The sequence below is a fragment of the Petaurus breviceps genome, unplaced genomic scaffold (genome assembly GCF_028583685.1).
Source record: "Petaurus breviceps papuanus isolate PSGF00001 unplaced genomic scaffold, PetGlider_PUasm1.0 173, whole genome shotgun sequence".
Taxonomy (NCBI): Eukaryota; Metazoa; Chordata; class Mammalia; order Diprotodontia; family Petauridae; genus Petaurus; species Petaurus breviceps.
The window spans coordinates 29,470,361-29,492,051 of NW_027185759.1; the positions used below are offsets into that span (position 1 = coordinate 29,470,361).

A 21,691-nucleotide genomic window follows, 5' to 3' on the forward strand; every position below is an offset into this window, starting at 1 on the left:
CTTTCTTTCTTTCTTTCTTTCTTTCTTTCTTTCTTTCTTTCTTTCTTCCTTCCTTCCTTTTTTTTTTTTTTGCTTTTTGGAGGGTAATTGGGGTTAAGTGACTTGCGCAAGGTGACACAGCTAGTTTTTGTGTTAAGTGTCTGAGGTCATATTTGAACCCAGGTCCTTCTGACTCCGGGGCCGGTGCTCTATTCACTGTGCCACCTAGCAGCCCCAGAAAGTCATTTTCAATTTAACAAATATTCATTGTTTGAGCCTCTACTATGTACCAGGCAGTAATATGGACTCTATTCAGACAGTGTCTTATCTCCATTTAAGAAACCACATGGGAAGCAAAGACAATTATTTACCAACCCACAGGAATACAATATAAGCTGCCTGGAGGCAAGCATGTTTGTTGTTTTTTCATCTTTGTATCCTGGTAACCATTGGGGTATATTATACTGAATAGTAACAATACTAATAATTATTAGGATAAAAATAAATGGTTTTATTTTTAATTTAATGGAATGGATTGGAAAATAACCAGCACATTTCTCTGAATTATCCACAGCACATTTGGGGCTGATGTCTCTGCCACTGACATATCATGTTATATCTACTCTATCGGAAGTTAGTATGGCACGGTAGCTGAACCAAAGAACTTGAATTCTGGGCCTGCTCTTCTACCAGCCATCATGAGACCTTAGACAAGTCACATCAGGGCTTCATTTTCCTCATTTATCAGATGAGAGGGACTAGAGCATTGCTAAGGTCCTTCTTGGGCCAACATATGATGGCATTTGCCTTATAACCAAGTAAGTGGGCATGTTCCGGGCACAAGAACAAACACAACCCTAAAGAATATTTATCAGCCAATTTACAAAAAAAGAGCCAGTGAAAATAATTCTGAGCCCATAACTCCTACACATGCAGAGGGTTCTCTCCTCGGTTTCAGCAGTGAAGACCTGCTTACAATAAGATCCCATCTTGGTATTTGCACATGCAAGGTTGACTTCTAAGGAAACCATTTTGTGCTCAAGATTGAGAGCTGTAAAGGCCTTCAGTAGTCATTTAATCCAGTCCCCTCATTTTAGAGATGAAGAATCTGACACCCTTGGAGGTTAAATGAATGTCTCAAGGTCACAAAGGAAATAAGTGGTCAAGTCAGGATCTGACCTCTAAATTTGGTTCCAAATCCAGTGCTTTCTACACTAAAGAAGAATTGGGACCATTTGAGGTCCCTGATTTGCAAGAGAGATTTCTAATCAAAGTGTTTTGACACTACGCGTTTGCTTGGAAATTCCTAATGTCAACCCAAATTGCAATGAAAAAGTAAGCAAAGATTTGAACAATTTCTTTTCCTTTTGAAATCAACTCTTTTTAGACTCAAAGATAGAACTGAAGGCAAGTCAGAGAAGGCTGTTTGATTAAAAGAAGGGGCCTTGTATTACAAAGTTAAAAAAAAGTCCCCTGCCCCCCAAAATGTTTTTATGGGAAAAATCTGCTCATGTTGTTTTTTTCTGTATTTTGCCCTGAAAATCACTATGGGAGAAATTGTGCCCTGTTGTATTTCTGTGGACCAGGGCAAGGTGACCCAAAGACTGGATGGTGCCAGTGCCTACCTGGGCATAGTGGACCCAGCTGTCAGAAAGGCAAGAGGTCACCTTGTCTGTCTGGGGAATAACAAATATGAAACATAAAGGTAGCTTGGGAGCCAAGGAAAGTAAATACACTATTCTTATTTATAATTGGGGGAAAACCATGTTAAAATACTTGATCCTATGAAGCTGCACTTTAATTTTTAATTGAATTTTTAAAATATACTTTTGTTTTTACATCATTTACACTCCCTATTATACCCTTCTTCTCTCTTTCAGAGAGCAATCCCTTATAATGAAGAATAAAAAAGAGGTGAAGAAAATAGCTCATCAAGACCAATTAAAAATCAACCAACCAATAAACATTTATTAAGTACCTACTGTGTTCCAGGGTTTGTGATAAGCCTGTTGAAAGAGCCTGCCTTTAGTTACAGTGTTCCACACCCAAAGCTACTCATCTTTTCTTTTAGCAATACAATTTTTGTAATTTATTTATTTTTAGTTTTCAATATTCATTTTTTTTTAAAGCAATCGGGGTTAAGTTACTTGCTCAAGGTTACACGGCCAGTTATTTCTGGGTGTGGTGCTGAGTATCTGAGCCCGGATTTGATCCAGGTCATCCCAACACTGGAGCCGGTGCTCTTACTCGCTGAGCCACCTGGCTGCCCCTAAGAAATTGGGGTTAAGTAACTTGCTCAAGGTTACACAGCCAGGTGTTTCTGGGTGGGTGCTAAGTGTCTGAGCCCGGGATTCGATCTCCAGGTCTTCTCAAAACTGGAGCCAGTGCTCTTACTTGCTGTGCTACCTGGCCGCCCCTACAATATTCATTTCTGCAAGATTTTGAGTTATAGTTTTTTCTCTCCCCATATTTCCCCAAAATAGCAAGCCTACTGAATACCCCTTCCCCCAATCTGTTCTCTCTTATATCTTCCCCCTTCATCCCCCTAACTTTCTAGTAGGGCAACATGGGACTCTATACCCTAGTACCTGTATGTCTTATTTCCCAGTTGCATGTAAAAAAACAAAACAAACTTTTAAACATTTGTTTTTAAAACTTTGAGTTCCAGATGTTTTTTTTTCCTTCTTCCCTCCTCACCCAGACCCACTGGGAAGATAAGCAATTCAATATAGATTGTACATGTGTAGTTACCCACATCATTTCCATAGTAGTTACATTGTGGAAGACTAACTATATTACCCTCCATCCTATCCCACCCCCCACTAAATCTATTTTCTCCTTTGACCCTATCCCTTTTCAAAAATATTTGCTTCTACCTACCCTCTCCCCAATCTGTCCTCCCTTCTATCCTCCCCCCTTTTATGCTCTACCCCCTATTTTCCTGTAGGGTAAGATACCCTGCTGAGTGTGTATGTTATTCTGTCCTTAGGCCAAATTCAATGAGAATCAAGTTGTCCCATTCTCTCTCACCTTCCTGCTCTTCCCCTCCATTTTAACAGTTTATATGAGATAATTTACCCTAATCTATCACTCCCTTTCTTCTTCTCCCAATAAATTCCTCTCTCGCCTCTTAATTTTATTTTTAGATATTATTCCTTCATATTCAAGTCATCCTGTGCCCTCTATGTATACATAAACATACAAATGCCCACACTCACATATATATATATATATATATTTGTATAAGGATATATCCTCCTATACATACATATGTATACATACACACACACACATATATATTCCCTTCAACTATCTTCATACTGAAAAAAGTCACATGAGTTACAATTATCATTTTTCCATGTAGGAATGTAAATAGTTCAACCTGAATAAGTTCTTTATGATTTCTTTTTCCTGTTTACTGTCTCATCCTTCTCTTGCTTCTTGTATTTGAAAGTCAAATTTTCTGTTCAGCTCTGGTTTTTTCATCAAGAATGCTTGAATGTTCTCTGTCTCATTGAATTACCATATTTTTCCCTGTAGCATTATATTTAGTTTTGCTGGGTAGGTGATTCTTGGTTTTAGTCCTAGCTCCTTTGACCTCCAGAATATCATATTCCAAGCCCTTCAATCTCTTAATGTAGAAGCTGCTAGGTCTTGTGTTATCCTGATTGTGCTTCCACAATACTCAAATTGTTTCTTCCTGACTGCTTTCAGTATTTTCTTGTTGACCTTGGAACTCTAGAATTTGGCTATAATACTCCTAGGTGTTTTCTTTTGTGGATCTTTGTCAAGAGGTGATTGGTGAATTCTTTCAATTTCTATTTTGCCCTCTGGTTCCAGAATATCAGGGCAATTTTGCTTGAGAATTTCTTGAAAAATGTTGTCTAGTCTCTTTTTTTGATCATGGCTTTCAGGTAGTCCAATAATTTTTAAATTATCTCTCCTGGATCTATTTTCTAGGTCAGTGGTTTTTCCAATGAGATGTTTCACATTGCCTTCTATTTTTTCATTTGTTTGGATCTGTTGTCTAGTATCTTGATTTCTCATAAAGTCATTAGCTTCCAATTGCTCCAATAAAATTTTGAAGGAGTTATTCTCTTTAGTGACTTTTTGAAATTCCTTTTCTATCTGTCAAATTCGACTTTTTAAATTTCTCCTCATTGGCTTTTTGAGCCTCTTTTGCCATTTGAGCTAGTCTCTTTTTAAGGTATTATTTTCTTCATTCAGGTTATTGACTCTCTTTTCATGATTTTCTTGCATCATTCTCATTTCTCTTTCCAATTTTTCCTCCACTTCTCTTACTTGATTTTTAAAACCCTTCTTGAACTCCTCCATGGCCTGTAACTGATTCATATTGTTTCTGGAGGATTTTGGTGTAGGGGTTTTGACTTTGATGTCTTCCTCCCACTCCATGCCTTGATCCTTTTTGTCCCCCAAAAAAGGATTCTATTGTCTGTTTGTGCTTTGTTGCTTGCTCATATTGACAGCCAATTAGTTGACTTTTGAGCTTTTTGGCTCAGGAGAACTCTTTTTCCGAATGGAGAGAGCTATGTCCCAAATCACTGGGGTTTTTGCAGTTTTTGGATCTATTAGATGGGTGCCCTCGCTACAGACCCCACATGCTCTGGTTCACTGGTCACACACCCCAGGACAACCACCCAAGACTGCAATCCAGATCCAAGTAGGTCAAAGCAAGAGTGCTTAACTTCTGAATGGTCACTTGGTCCCCCTACAATCTGCAGGCCAGGAGCTCTTGATGCAGCAACACTGCTTATCACTCTGGGGGTAGCAGCCAGACCACACTCTTCTATCCTCCCCTGGAACAACCAAGTTCCACAATGACCTTTTACTTTGTCTTTGGCATTTATGGATTGAGAAGTCTGCTCTAGCCACCACTCCCCAGGGCCACCTGGGTCTAAAACCATGGCTCAGGCAGGACTGCCCTCAGCTCCCTGCAGGCTGCAATGGACCCTTCCTGTCCACCTGTCAGGCTTCCTTCAGTGGGAGATTTGTTTCTCTCTGTCACTTTGTGGGTTCAGTAGCTCTAAAGTTTGGTTAGAGTCATTTTTCACATGTATTGGAGGAGGTGGAAGTGGGAGCCATACAGAAGTCCCATTTCTACTCCGCCATCTTGGCTCTGCCCCCGGTTCCCCATCTTTTAAAATATATATATTATATATAGGAGAAAGAACCTCCATAGATGCCTTCTTTGGAACCAAGCTTGGTCTTTGTAATTTCACATGATTCAATTTCAATTGTTTTGCTATTATTATTCCTTCCACCTACATTGTATATGTCACTTTCCTGTTTCTGCTCGCTTCACTTTTCATCAAATCAGTCTCTCAATACTTGTCTATTTATTTCACATCCATCCTTTCTTACATCATAGTAATATCCCACTAAATTTATCCACAATAACTTGTTTAACTATCCCACATTTGCTTTATTATCAGTCATTTGCTACAATAAAAATAACATATAAGGAACCTTTCTTTTAACTATCCTCCTCCTTCCATATGGTTGTTCATAACTTGCAATTCTCTTTTTGAGAAGTTTCTATCTATTTATTATTTATCTGTTGGGGAATGGCATTTGGTCTTATTCATTCCTGTTAGTCGACTATTTATCTTGGGCATCAGTTTTTTTTTTATCAGAAATACTTGGTACAAAAATGTTTTTATCCCAGTCAACTATTACTCTTCTTTTCCTATTTGTATAATTTTGTTCATGAAAAACCTTTTCAATTACATGTAATCAGAATCAATCGTGTCCTTTGTAAACACCACTCTTTTCATCTATATATTTTATTTTAAAATTATTTTCAGTTGCAAATATATTCTTCTCATTCTCCTTGCCTTACCAAAGAACTATCCTTTGTAACTCAAAATAAGAAAGGAAGGGGGAAGTAATTCTACAAAATAAAATAATGCATCACCTAAGTCTGACAGCAGAGACAATACATTGAAGAGCCTATTACAAAAATCATAAATCTCATTTAACAGGAAATTACCATATAATAGTTTGGGTGCTATTTATAAAATTTTAAGTGGGTCCATGCATGCTAATTCTGTGGAGAGAAGCATGTACAACATGAGAGAGCAGTTACTACAGCCATTAGAGTTCATTTCAAACACTCCAAGAAGCTCATCCTGTGATTCTTGTCCACATCTTTCAGTAAATTCCCCCTCATGCACAATCAGTGGATAGAATATTTTCATCCGTTTCTTTGCTGCCTTGAATGATACAGCAAGGGAACATGTAAGTAAATTGATCTTCCCCCTTATTTTCTCCCAATGTCCTTACAACAAAATAGCATTGACTCTCTTGGGGACATCTCAAAATGTATCCCAAACACTACATGTTCAAAACAGAGATCATCATATTTTACCTCAGACAACCACATTCCTCCCAGTCACTTAGGGTTGCACCCTTGACCCCTTTACTCTCTTTTAGCCCATATATCTAAGATATTGACTGACTTTATCCTTTCTACCTTCACATCCCCTCCTTCTCTCTACTTCTCCAGGTCTGGCCCTCATCATCTATTATTATATCCTTCTATTTGGTCTACCTACCCTAACTCTCTCCCTACTCCAACACATCCTTCACTCAACCACCAACATGAATTTTCTAATATGGAGATTCACCCATGTAACTTCTACCTCCCCCACCTCGGTAAGCTCCAATGACTTCCTATTACTTTGGATAGACTAAGATATATACTTCTTAAGAGATTTTCATTAAAATCATTGGAGCTAATGTGATTACCAAGTGAGACAGAATAGAGTGAAAAGAGAATAGGGCCCAGGACAGAACCTGCAAGGTATTACAATGCTTTTCTTAAAGAAAGTACTTGTCATATACTGATGTAAAGCTTCTGAAGAATCCACAAGCCCTTACCTTTTTCATTCATTGATTCTCAGTCATGTTTACTAACATTTTTTGCCAACCCCACCTATAATCAATGTGACAATTTATATTGCTGAGATCATACCATACAATATAAGGAAAAGATGAAATTTTACTATATCTTATCAGGTCAACTATAATTAGTTACCAATATGGGAGTCATTTCTGAATGAGCTGTCATCATACATCCAGGTTAACTAGATAAAGCAAGGACCAAGATCAGCAACAAACTAGAAGAACAAAGATGAGAAGATGGGTACAATTTTAATGACTCCTATTTGACCCATTTAAATGAGCTATTGATGCTGAAGAATGGAAAATGGGTAAAATGAAAGAACTTTGACTCTGATGCAATCACTTCTGAGAGAAATTGAATCAACATTAAATAGTCACTCTTCAAAAGAGGCCAAGAGAACCCCCAAACTGTCTCAGCCAGGAAGCATTTGGACTTGCCAAGCTCAGAGTCATGGCAGCCAAAGTCAACACTACTTTAGAATGTAAACTCATTTGCAAAATGTTACAGAGGAGAATAGTATAACATTGCAAATGGTATCATCTCACAAACAGTGGAAAAAATGCATCTGAAGGAAAGTTTGGCTCAAGACCCAAATAAGCTACTTCATCCCAAGAACATTTATATGTGAAAATGAAAGGAAGATAAAAAGTAAACACAAAATGGGAGAAAGATTTCCTAATGTTTCTTTGTTCATGATGGACAATGATTGAATCATTACATTTGGACCCTAACACTTTAGCAATCGGTGTGTTTTACAAGGAAATGACACTAGCATATTTAAAAGACAAAGTCAGGAATAGAAGATAGCCCACACCGAGTAAACAGAGACTCCCTACTGGAAATAGTACAATTTTGAAGGTGACTCAGGATTGATTTTCATGATATCTAAAAACAAATGGGAAGAATTCAAATAATTATGGACTTGTTATTACCACCAGGAAGAGATAGTTCTGAAGACTGGTGACTGTGCACCCATTTAATTGTTTATATTCTTATAAGTAGCCTTCTGAGAATGACAATTCATATGTAGCCCAATCTAACCTAACATACATTTATTAAACACCATTTATCTAAGATCAGGGGACACAAAGTCATTTTTAGTTGTTTTTAAAATGGACCATTGATGTCACTGGTACAGGGAACTTTCAATGAGAAAACTACAGACTATGAAAAAACAATTAACCTCAAACAGGTTACATTATCCTGCATGACAACAACAGAAACTTATAGTCTGGACTTACATTTGCAAGGTTCAGTTGGGAGTGGGAGAGATTCTCATAAATCATTGTCATTGATTCACATCTCCACCCAGAGTTTAGACCAGAAACACCAGAATTTGGTTCATTTGGCCCCTACCCATGGGCCTCCCTTAGAGACATCATAATATTTGTGCTTTTAGGTTTCAACTGATGTGAGTAAATGGTCCTTAGGTTTCCATTGTAAGCACTCAAGTTAATAATATCTATCAGATTCGTGACTGTCTTTATTCCACCATACAGAACATAAGGGACTCACAGAATATCATGAGCACTAAAGGACAATTCTCCTTCACTTCCTAGTAATTCCTCCTTTTTCCTTCCTCTTAGGCACCTATACCATCGTTCAGACATATAGCACCACTCTTTGGTTGAGACTCTCCAGAAAGAAAATGTGTGTAAGATCTAGAAAAACATCCTATTACCCTTCAGTGAATTCCTCTATTCCACAAGAACCTAGAATTAGAGTACTACCCTGAGGTTTGGGACTATTCCAGTATGGCATTTTTACTTAAGGTTGCTAAACTGTCAACCACCCCACTTCCAATTCCCACAAGAACCATGACAGCAGGGGAAGGCGCATGATGGCTCAGTCCCTTGCTACTCCTCTAGCTCTGGGTCAACAAAATAGCTCTTCTTCTCTCTAAAAGTCTCAGTTCAGGAGTTCTTAATGTTCCACCATTTCTTCAAATTGCTGTTATTTCTGGAATTCTTTCTTGTAGCTAAAGCATTCCCCCTTCCAAAACCCCTCTGGCCAGTCATGTAAGATTAAGGGGTAACACACACAAACACACAGAGCTCAGCTCAGGTTTTGATCTAGCCTACCAATCTGTCTGCTCCTATGTATGATCCTTATTCCAACAGAGAAATGACAGTTAACTGGTGTTGTGTTACCACTGGGTACATCCATAGCTTCCATGGGGTATTATCTTCCAAACCAAATGAAAAACCCCTTCTTTCATCCTTGTCAAGTTGCTGACACTCCTCATCCCAAAACCATGAAAAAGAATATTTAATCAATACTCCAAGAGTATTGGATTTCAAATTAGAGAAGCTGGATTCAAATCCTGAGTTTAAAAGTGGCTCTGCCATTTATTATCTGTGTGACCATAAGCAAGTAACCTCACGTCTCTTAGCTTGTTTCCTCCTCTGAAAATGAGCCCAGATGACCTCTAAGTTCCTCCCATGTCTAAACTTATGATCCTAAGGTCCCATACACCCTTGCAGAGATCTCAGTACTTTTTACACACTTAACTGGAGTGTCCTTGATAAAAATAAAAGAAGGGAGCAAGCAGATTTTTATAGGTTTTTCTATAGTAAATAGCTTCATAGGGAGAGGGTATACAGTCTGCCTGTGTGTCTTTTTTGTTTACTACAGTAACATTCCACTTGAGTAAATAGGGCATACTTAAGCTTCAAGCCTTTTCTCGATCAAAGTATCTCCATGAGCTTGTCAAGAAGATAAAAATCTCCAGTATAAACTGTGGTCTGTGGATTGTGGACAAGAAGCTAACAAAATCTAGTTTATTGTGACAACATAGTATTTTTTTTTCACTTACTCAGATTATGGTTTAAAAAAAGCCACGAAGGGCCACTTATCAAAAATGCTCTAAGCTTCATTTATTTGGGATTTCACTGTAGTTTCACAAATAACTAACCTTCTAAGTGTTAGGAAACAAACATGGCTGAGGGTTAAATCTCCTGTTAAGTGTCCTGTCTGCAAATTTTATTGGAAAAGTTGTCCGCCTTACTTGTTTCATTCAGCACTAATAGCTAATGCCAAACTTTCAGCCATGTTTCTGACTGATCAAGGCACCCATGCTCCTAGATCCAGTGAAGTGTTGGCAAATGTTCAACAACCAACCCTTTAGAAAAGCATAATGCACCTTAAAGTTGAATCTACATCATTAAAATTTTCTCCATCACTTTCTTAATTCTTGGCAAGTAACAAATCAAGCCCTAATTTATAGTATTTGTTGATTTTTTTTTGGAGGGGGGAAGGCAAGACAATTGGGGCTAAGTGACGTGTAAAGGGTCACATAGCCAGTAAGTGTGTCAAATATCTGAGGCCGGATTTGAACCCAGGTCCTCCTGACTCCAGGGCCAGCGCTCTATTCACTGCACCACCTAATTGCCCCTATTTGTTGATTTCTAAATTGTAAATGCTTACATTGAAAATTTAACAATCAGCTCTTGGGAGCTAGATCAACCTGGCTCCTTCACACTCCTGCCCAAGTCCCTTTTTATTTTAATCTTTATCTATCATTACAACAGGAAACATAAATGTCCTAATCAGTGAGGGGTATAAATACAATAGTATCTACTTACTGGCATGATAGTGTACTTTAAAGAGATCTGAGTTTATCTGGAGAGTAGGTCTTGTGGGTTTAAATCTTATCACCAATTCATGCTGCATCCATAACTAAGACAAGTCCATCAACCTCTCCAAGCCTCAATTTCCTCATCTGTCAAATGGGAATAACGATAGTTTGCTACCTGCTTCCCAGGTCTGTTTTGAAAAAAAAAATACTTTTTTATATAGAGAAGATGTCCTAGATAGCTGTTCACATTCCATGGCCCCAGTAGCTTGTGAGTTCCTTGAGGATAAAGATGATTTTTATATTTCTTTGTATCCCCAGAAGTTTACACAGTGCCTGGTACAGAGTGCTTACTACATGTATGTTGGCTGATTACTGTTGATATCCCTACCTCAGCACTGCATCTGTGTCCTTAACTTCAGAAAATTCATAAGTATTTCCTTATACCATGACACTATCATGCACAGTTTCTCCATATAATTCACTGAGAAATGTTATCTGTGTAATGCTTTCCTCTACTGTATTAATTTTTAAAATATGGTACAGTTTGTCCCCAGGCAAGATATGGTCACAAATGTCAATTAACCTCTGCCTGCAAAAATGGTGGGATTTGTAATCCTGTGGATGGAAACTGTACCTGTGGACTTGGCTGGACAGGCAATTACTGTGAGGAAGGTGAGTTGTTATTCTTGGCCCTTTACTAATTAGCTGGATTGACTTTAGATCATATAACCAACAGCCACTAAAAGACAGAGTGCAAAAATAATGACTTTGACAAGAATACTTGGCATTCTTATATTACTTTCAAGTTTGCAAATAATTTCAAATACATTATCTCATTTGGTCCTCATTAGGTAAGAGCATCTTGAATTCAGAGACGGAAAGGATTTTATAGACCATAGGGTCCAGTATCCTCATTTTATGGATGAAGAAACTGAGGCTTAGAAAGATCAGGTGCCTTGCCCAGGGTCATATGGCTAGTATGTGTCTGAGGCAGGACTGGAATGCACATTTCCTCACTCAAAATCCATCAATTTATCTACTATACCATGCCTCTCCTCACAACAGTCCTATGAAGTAGAAATTATTATATCCAATTAAAAGAGTAAGAAATGGAGACTGAGAAGAAGTGACTTGTCCAAACTTGTCCAGACTGACCTTTCTTGTACTCAGTCCAATAGTCTTTCAACCATACCACCTTACTGAATAATTAGAAAAAATATGGCACCAGGAAGCTGAAGGTCATCACAGTCCATTCAACAGAGTATTTCATTTGAAGTTTATCTGTCCTTAACTCAAATGTGAGTTTTGTCACTGAATCATATGAGCAGAACCAAGAGAACATTGTATACAGTAGCAGCAATACTGTTTTAAGAAAAATTTTGAGGGACTGAGTCATTTTGACCTTTATAAATATCTAAATTAACTACAAAGGAGCTATGAAGGGAGATGGTTTTACATAAACACATATGTACTCACATACATGCATGTGTGTATATGCGTATATGTATGTGTATACATATACACACATATATACATAGATACATATATACAGACATATACGTAGACACAGAGAGAGATGCATATTTGTGACTAATGGCAACCATCTCTAGGGTGGGGGGGAGGAAAAAAGGAAGAAAAAAGTTACATGATAATTTTATTATATATTGAAAAGGAATAATGAGTTGCACATGATAGATTTACAGTTCCAAATGGAAGAGGAAGGAAGTTCACCTATACATGATAATATCCTAAAGTTTCCCAATTTGTGGATGGCATTGTGTGTATACACAGATAGTCATGCTATATACATAGTTTGTACAAAATTGTATTTTGTCTTCCCCATTAGATCGTAAGTTCTTTGAGTGAAGGGAATAATTTTTATACTTTTTTTTACATCACTAACCCTTAATACAGAGCCTGAAATAAAGTTGAAGCTTAGTAATTGCTAATTGACTGACTTCCACAAGACATCCTAAATGAGATTCATGATCACACAAAAGAGATGAATATATATATCAAAACATAAAAAAATAATTCTTTACAATTCCTTCTTGCCTAAATTATGGCATGAGATTAGACACATTTGTCCATATATATTTTGGAAATGTAATTAAGAGAATTGGCAATGAGCTGACAGTAGAATTTAATAAAATGAAGACGGTGTCTTGTATTTCACATAAGAAGTTTCAAAACGTCCAAGTCACTCCATAACAACAACAAGAAAATAATCATTTAAATATTCCTGTTGTACCAGGAATACCATCTAATTGTGAACCAAGGAACATTGTCATCATCAATCACTTCAGTTTTAGGTGACCCAATAGGTAATGGAGAGATACCAGATATATATGAGTCATCTGTAGCTTGTCCAAGCAAGAACTGGTACAAGGGATAGAATCCAGGAAATGCATAATCAGAAAGGAGCATGGGTGAATCACATAGCCAAATTAGCCCTCTCACCCATAAAATCTCACAAGATCTGGACCAGGAATTTTTTTTAATTTTTATTTATTTTATTCTTTTTGTTTGTTTGTTTGTTTTTTGGAGGGCATTTGGAGTTAAATAACTTGCCCAAGGTTACACGGCTAATATTTTTGTGTGGGTGTTAAGTGTCTGAGGCCAGAACCAAACTCTGGTCCTCCTGACTCTGGGGCCGACACTCTACTCACTGCGCCACCTAGCCACCCCTATTTATTTTATTCTTAATTTATGAAATAAAACAAGAATTTCCATAACAGTAGAATAAAAAAAAAGATGATCGCACATTGAACTGAAATTTTATTATATACAACTTGTTTTTCCTTTTAAATATATAATAATTATATCAATTTTTTCCTTTTTATTTCTTCCCTCTTCCTGCCCTAGAGATGGCTACTACTAGATACACATATGTATATGCACATTATATGTATTGTACATACATATGTGTACATGCATGTGTGGATATATACACTATATATGTAAAATCATTCTATACATACTTCTATTTTCTGTTCTTTCTCTGGATGCAGACAACATTTTCCTTCATATGTCCTTTGTAGTTAATTTAGATATTTGTAATAGTAAAAACGACTTAGTTACTCAAAGTTGTTCTTAAACAATATTGCTGTTAAACTGTATACAACATTCTCTTAGTTCTGCTCATTTGGCCCTTTGTTATTTCCTACAAGTCTTTCCATGCTTTTTCTAAAGTCATTGAGCTCATCATTTCTTATAGCACAGTAGCATTCTATCATGATAACATACCACAACTTATTTAGCCATTACTGGGCCTGGAATTCTTAACCTTTTGTTGTTGTTGTTATAGACCCCTTTGGCAAATTGATGAATCCTATGGACCCCTTCTCAGAAAAATTTCTGTGCCTACATCCATTGCAAAAGAAAAAGCTGAATTTCAATTTAGAGGTTAATTAAAATAAAGATGTAATATTTTTTCCCATCCATGTTTTCATGAAACCTATCTATGTATCCCTTGTTAAGAACGATTCAGGGTTCCAGGCTTTATAAGGTACCTCATATGTGCAGGATGTAGGAAGATACATGTACAAAAGTTAGATTAAAATGAGAAGGTATGACTGGATTTTTATCTGACCCATTGGAAAGAGTACCTTCCTCAATGAGAGCAAACATTCTTGATGTAAAGGAAAATTCTGCAATAATTTATAATGGTCTAAAAGTAGGCTTGTTGGGTATGTTAGAGAAGGAAATTCTTCAGGATTAGGTTTGACTAAATAGACTCTCAATTCCCTCCCAATGTTGGGACAAAGAATCACCCACATTCAGGTTTTTTGTTTTCCCTAGTATATAATCTTCAAGTTATTTGTCTAATGGAAGTTTCAGCTTTTGGCATTATTTCAAATGTCACTTCTAAAAGACCTTCATCCTGAAATAACCCACAGAGTTAGCACATTTTTAATTAAATAAAAAGTAATAATTTCTGGATGTCTTCTCTTTGACAGCATGCCTCCCTGGTACGTATGGTCCAAGCTGCCATTTGAAGTGTTCTTGTCAGAATAATGGAACTTGCAACAGGTTTACTGGCTTCTGTCAGTGTCCACAGGGTTACTATGGGCACAGCTGTGAACGTCGTAAGTAGAAACTACAGATGTGCATATTGGTGACATTAAAAAGTACAAGCAAAGAGGAAAAGTGTGTGTGTGCATATGTGTGTAGATATGTGTGTATATCTACACACATATATATGTACACACACATGTGCGCGCACACATATAGAATGTAATCGGTCCAATTCATTATTTTTAGCATAACTGTCTAGAAGCCAGTCCATGGTCCTAAGTTATTTCGAGACAGGTATTAATGGTAGAGTTTCTTCCTCTCTCTAACTGCCCTGAAATCATGTACAGACATGGTCCAGATTCCATTACATTTCATTGCATCAATATAATAATGCCATCAATGATTTTCCCAAGTTATTTAATATTTTCCTCTCCTAGAGACATCTATGAAAATTGACTTCTCAGTGTTTCAATAAAGTATGCCCAACACATATTTCTCCTGTGTCTGAGGCCTGGCACAGCCAATCTTCCCAACCTAATTCTCCTAAGGACAATTTCTATTTCCTCTTTATCGGGCTGGGTACTGGCGTGTTAGAATTTGAATATGATGGCTTCATAGTGATCTATAGTGAGAGAAGATTAATATAGAAATGGCCCAGGAAGGAAGTCACATTGACAGGCTCTCTTTTATGATATTTGTTTATGTTATTGTCGGGAAGCTCAGTGTCACCATAGTGGATAGAGTGTCAGAGCTGGAGTCAGGAAGATTCATCTTCGTGAGTTCAAATTTGGTCTCAGATACTTACTAGTTGTATGACCTTGGACAAGTCACTTAACCCTATTTGACTCAATTTCTCATCTGTAGAATGAGTTGGAGAAGGAATAGGCAAATCACTCCAGTATCTTTGCCAAGAAAACTCCAAATAGGGGCAGCTAGGTGGTTCAGTGAGTAAAGCGCTAGCCCTGGAGTCAGGAGGACCCGAGTTTGGTTCCAGCCTCACACACTTACCACCGACACAAAAAAAAAACTAGCCGTGTAACCTTGGGCAAGTTGCTTAACCCCAATTGCCCCCCAAAAGGCAAAAAAAGAAAACCTCGAATAGAGTCATGAAAAGTTGGACATAACTAAACAACAACATTTATATTATTCTCCTTTTTTTTTTTCTGGAAACGTGTTGTTGCTAATTTCGATAGGAGAGAAATATTAAATGATTTGATCTGGGAGAAATACAATCTGATGGGCACTATAACCTGGAGCTCGATTCAATTTTATTTTATATCAATTATATATATGCATATATATACATATATAATTTGATATATTTTGTATTATAATTATGTCACATACATATAAATGCTTGCTGTATGCAAAGCATTGTGGGATACAGAGATTAAAATATACTATATTTGGGAATACAGAGATTAAATAAAACAAATTAGTCCCAGTTTTTAAATAACACTTAATTCTTTTGGGCCATGGAAAGAAGGGGCAGCTACAACACATACAAAGATAAGTAAATGTAAGGTAACTGAGGAGAGATAAAGCACTGACCATTGAAGGAAAAGGAGTAGGAGAAGGCCTAACATTGATATGGTGCATTAAGATTTGCAAGAGTGCCTTGAGCATATTATTCCATTGGATCCTCATAGTAACCATATGAGATAGGTGCCATTATTTTCCCTATGTTACGTAGGAGGAAACTGAGGTGACTTATCCAGGATCACACAGTCATTATAGAATGTTAGCTTTGAACCCAAACGTCTTCACTTCAAAACCAGCATTCTACTCACTACCTCATACTGTTTCCTGACCAGAGATGGCTTTGCAGAAAAATGACCCTTGAGATGAACCGAGAAGCAAAATAAAAATTCTGAGAAGCTATGTTGAAAAGAGAGTACTTTCTCCTGAAGGCTCAATAATAACCTTTGAAAAGGGATGAATGGCGGTTAGACACTCAAGCTGTTGTTTGTGGCCAGTGGGTTTCCACTAAACTTAATTCCTATTATTTTATCTATGTTTGGGAGCCTTCAGTTGCTCAGGACTGTTAAGGACAACTTCCTAAAGTGGAAAGATGTTTGAACAGGCTGGGAAAAAATAACCAAACAGTCTCTAGATTTAGAGGTGAGATTATGGGAGAAGAAAATACTAAAGTAACAGTAATTTACTGATTCATATCCAGTGCACAGTATGCAACATAATCAAGTTAAATAGGTTGATAGAAAACTAAGTAGCCCCATGTCCCAGCCAAGTTTCTTCTCTGAGTCAGAGGAAACATGGTTCTCCAAAGCATTTATGGTTTCCACCCTACCCATTATGATGAATTATGTCAATATAGTCGTGTAAAGACATGGGTTCTCAGTCAGCAGGATGAAAGACAGAACTCTGTTCTAACTGTAATTGTCTTTATTGAAACAAGGCTGTCAGGCCTTACCATCCCTTCAAAGTTCAATCACAGTGCACATTTAAGTGGTCTAGGCCACTAGAACTTAGTCAACAAGCATTTTGTTAAGCCCTTATCATGCTGCAGGCACCATCTAGGAACACTGGGGATACAAAGAAAGGGGAAAACCACAGCCCTTCCCCCCAAGAAGCCCCCATTAGAATGATGAGGCAACATGCATATAAGGGCATACACATTCTATACAGAGGAGATGGAAGGCAATCTCAGAGGGAAAATATTACTTTGGCCACACCAATGAAAACTTGCCTCTACTTACCTTGATGCTATTTTCACTACTGAGCCTCAGGCATCTTGGAGTCTGGTTCCTCTTCTTCAGAGATTAAAAGACTTATCCAGGGTGACATAGTCAGTATGTGACAGAGAAGAAATTTGAAATCAGGTCCTCCCAACTCTGAGGCAGCTTTCCATCTCACACATGCTCTCATTTCTTTTGTATAAATTTGCATTCCCTTATCTCTATAGAAGATAAGAAGTTTGGCAGCTTTTAGACAGCCCTGAGGGGAGGACATCCTGGTTCAAATCCCACTTCTGACACATACTGGCTCCATGACCCTGGTCAAACAATGGCTTCCCAGGGCTCTGAGTAGTCCACTAAGGTTACAAACTGTAGAATAGGGGCCAACCTTCATTTTTAGAAGTTGTTTCCCTACCTGAGAGATGTCTATATCAATGAAATCACCGATTCTGTCTCCATATCTATTGGTGTGCATTTTCCCCCCAAGAGCGTTTAAGCTCCCTGAGGACAGGAAGAGTTTCATTTTTATCTCTGTTTTGCCAGGGTCTGGCACAAAGTGGATATTCAATAAAGGGTTCATGAATGAATGAATTCAAGATCCTTCTCAGCAGTCTGATTTCTGATGATTATATCCCCAGGGGGAAGCCAAAAGACATTATTTCTACTTTTGGTCACCATTTCACTGTTACCAAAAAATTTCTGGTGAGGGTGATCCAGGGCATTATGAACAGTTCTTAAGATAACAACAAAGTCCCCACTGTAGAGGGGTCTTGGGTGGTTTTAAAATGAAATAACATATGGGAAGTGCTGTGCAAACATTAAAATGCCATATGAGTACTAGGTGTTATTATTGTATGTAAATATATGAGCACTTTCTAACCATAGATGTAAAAGCTAGCTTATACCCAGTTTCTCTTCCTGATCTGTTCGACAGGTTGAAAGCTGACCTAAAAAGGCAAGCATCCTTTCTTATGAAAACCTTACAATAGATAATGAAACTGGGAAGCATTAATAACGTGAGACATTGTGGTGCTGCCAATAGAGGGAATTCTATAGCGTCAAGACACCCTTGGTCCAGCCTCTGACATATACAAGCTGTGAGACCAAGGGTGAATCACTTAACTGCACCCCAAGAGTCTAAGTTAACAAAGGATCATTTATCTTCCTCCCTGGGGGAAGTCCCCATGGAGAACTTCTACAAGCCAATCATATCACAGGGTCAGGCAAGATAATAACAGCAAACTATTAAAAAAAAAGGATGACCTTTATTGAACAAAGAATAAAGGATAAACATTGTAGAGAAGAAAGGAACAAGGAAGAGGGAATGTTTTAAGGTAGAAAGTGAGCAGGATTAGGAGTCAGGGGATCTGGGTTTAAATACAATAATCATTTAAACTCCCTGGAATAGTTTCCTCATTTACAAAATGAGAGGGTTGGACTAGACACCCCTTTTGTGCCCTCTTAACTTGTATATGGGTGATTTTACTACCCTAGGAAAGAATAAAAAGTAAGGCAAGAAAAGGGGGAGAAAGAGCTATAATTTAAAAAAAAAACAATTATAATGATGATAACATCAGTGACACCCCCTGCCTAATTTATTCTTAATTTATGGAATAAAAACAAGCATTTCCCTAACTTAACATAATAAAAATGAATTTCAAATAAAACTTCAAATCTGTTGTGTAACTTGTTTTTACAGCTTCTTTTTCAATTTCCTGACCTGTTAGGCATTTGACAAATTTTTAGCTTACTAACAGATACTAAATTTGGGGTCTGGGTATCCTGGATAAATTGTTTCTATCACATAAAATGTTTGAGAATAATGGGGAATGTGTAAATCAATTAACATCTCAGAATCATGATTAAACAGTTGGAAGCAACCATAGAGATCATTTAATCCAACTTGCACTTTTTACAGATAAGGAAAAACACCCAAAGCTGAAATTCAAACCCAAGTCCTGTGCCTCCCATGTCCAGGCATCTTTCATCTATAACACATGCTCTATGATCTAATCTAGTCACTTGAGGAAGATCAAATTACATGTTTTCAGTGGGTACAGACAGGATAAGCTGGGACTTGAATACCAAGCAGAAACAGCTGGTCTTTAACCTGTAGGTATTAGAAAACCATTCAAAGTTTCTGAGTAGAGAAGTGGAGCCATCAAAATTGTGTTTTAGAAAGATGAATCCAGAGTTAGTGTTCAGGATGGATTTAGAAGGAGAAAATTAATCAGTCTTTCGATAAACATTTGATAAGTACCTACTATGTTCCAGGCACTGTGCTAGGCAACGTGGGTACAAATATTATGTTTGTTAAGCACCTAATATGTTCCAGAGACTGGCGTATCATAAATATATGAATGAAATAATCCCTGCTTGCAAGGAGATTATTATAATGGAAGAGATAACAAGTATATGTATGTATGTATGTATAGATGCATATATATGTGTTTGTGTATATAGAGAGAATTAAAATGAAGTCGAAAAATAATAACATATACAATGTAGTGGAATACAAGGTAGTTTCAGAGAGAGGGAAGGCATTTCCATTTGAGGGGATCAAGAAAGACTTCATCCAGAAGACAGTGTTTGGGTTGTATCTTAAAGGAAGAGGGAGATTCTGTGAGGCAAAGATAAGAAGAGACCATATTCCAGGCATGGATCCTTCTCAATGCAAAGACCTGGCGATGAGAGATGGAGGGTGGTGAGTGAAGAATTTAGAGAAGACCAGTTTGGCTCTATCACAAAATGCAAGAGGGGAAGTAACGTCCAATGAGGCTGAAAAGATAGATGGGGGACAGGTTGGGAAGGACTTTCAAAGCCAAACAGAGTAAGTTGGTGGCACAGTGGAAAATCAGACTTGAAATCAGGGACACCTGGGTTTAACTCCTGCCTCAGACACTTACTAGCTTCCTGACTATCAGAAATTCACTTCACCTCCTCTGGTCTCCGTAGCCTCATCTGTAAAATAGGAATACTAATATCACCTACCTACCTTCCAGGTTTGTTATGAGATTCAAATGAGATAAATATGTGTAAAGCACTTTGTAAACCTTAATGTGCTTTATAAAGGCTAATATTTACCACTATTGTTACTGAAAAAAGGATATAAGTTCCTTTGTCCTTTCCAGGTTAATTACTGGGACTAGTACATACATATTTACTTTAAAAAAAACTATATTATTTTCAGCAGACTCAAAGAATTCTTTGTTTTAATTCACTGGCGTAATTTACTAAGATCAAATAAGGTATTATTTGTAAAGCACTTAGTACACAGCAAGAGCTAAATAAATGCATGTTCCTCCTTTCTCTGCCTCCTCAATAAACTGATCTGTCTTTTTGTACTTGATTCTACGATACAACATACCTAGTATGGATAATTTAACTTTGTTTTTCTTCTTTAAAAAAGCCAAAATCACATATTGTCATTTCCATTCTACAGAGTGTCCCCCTGGATTTTATGGCTTGGACTGTGCTCACCCTTGTGATTGCAGAAACGGAGCTAAGTGCGATGCTAAGAATGGCATGTGCAGCTGTCCTCCAGGTTACCATGGCAGCCAGTGTGGAACAGGTAGAACCTGAATGTATCTGAGTATTTACCAAACTAATCAGTCAGTCAAGAAACATTTATTATTAAGCAGTCACCATACATCAAGCACTGTTTGGGAATGCAAAAAGCAAAAATATAAATAATCCCTGACCTCAAGGAGCTTCCATTCTATTGGTGGGAGAAATGTATTTATATAAATATATTTAATATTAATATAAAATAAATATTTAATGTGTATATTTAATGTATGTTTATATTTATATATGTTAATATAGTATAAAAATTTAATATTATATTTATACATATAGCAACATATTATTAACAATGTTAACTATATTTAATAATTAATAATATATAATAAAATATGTAATAAATTTAAATAGTAAATATATTTAATATATAAATGTATTTGAAATGAATTAATAAAATATATATGCTTGAAATAAAAACAAGGCAGTTACATATGAAATAATTAGGAAGGTAGGACACTAGCAGCTGGAAGATGAGGGGAAAATTAATGTAGACAGTGGTGCTTAAACCATACATTAAAGAAGAGAAGATTCTATGATGCAGAAGTAAGGTAGGGAGAAGTGCATTCCAAGTCTAGGAGATGACCCATGAACAAAACATATTCATTTATATATGAAAGATCTGTTTATTTATTAAATCTCTTCATCTGAGAACAAAAACAAAAACTTACAGGACAAATATGCATATAATGATTTTGTATATGTGTGTACACGTCTCTGAGAAAAGCATTTAATCTCTCAGTGTCCCAATGAATTCTTTAAAAAGTACAAATGGAGGGGTGCTACAGCAGATAGAACACTGGCCCTCAGCTCAGGAGGACCTGAGTTCAAATCCTTCCTCAGATACTTACTAGTAGTGTGACCCTGAGTAACTTAACCTTGATTTCCTCAAAAAAAAAAAAAAAAGAAACAAAAGAG

At 37.1% G+C, this 21,691-nt stretch overlaps 1 protein-coding gene across 1 annotated transcript in view; it reads left to right on the plus strand.

Annotated features, from left to right (window-relative positions):
* LOC138157760 (EGF-like and EMI domain-containing protein 1) overlaps nucleotides 1-21,691 on the plus strand; it is a 697,376-nt gene that overhangs the window by 667,101 nt on the left and 8,584 nt on the right. The window contains exons 19-21 of the mRNA XM_069083541.1: nucleotides 11,025-11,153; nucleotides 14,441-14,569; nucleotides 20,637-20,765. Coding sequence (XP_068939642.1) covers nucleotides 11,025-11,153; nucleotides 14,441-14,569; nucleotides 20,637-20,765 — 387 coding nt within the window. The remainder of the gene's footprint in view (nucleotides 1-11,024; nucleotides 11,154-14,440; nucleotides 14,570-20,636; nucleotides 20,766-21,691) is intronic.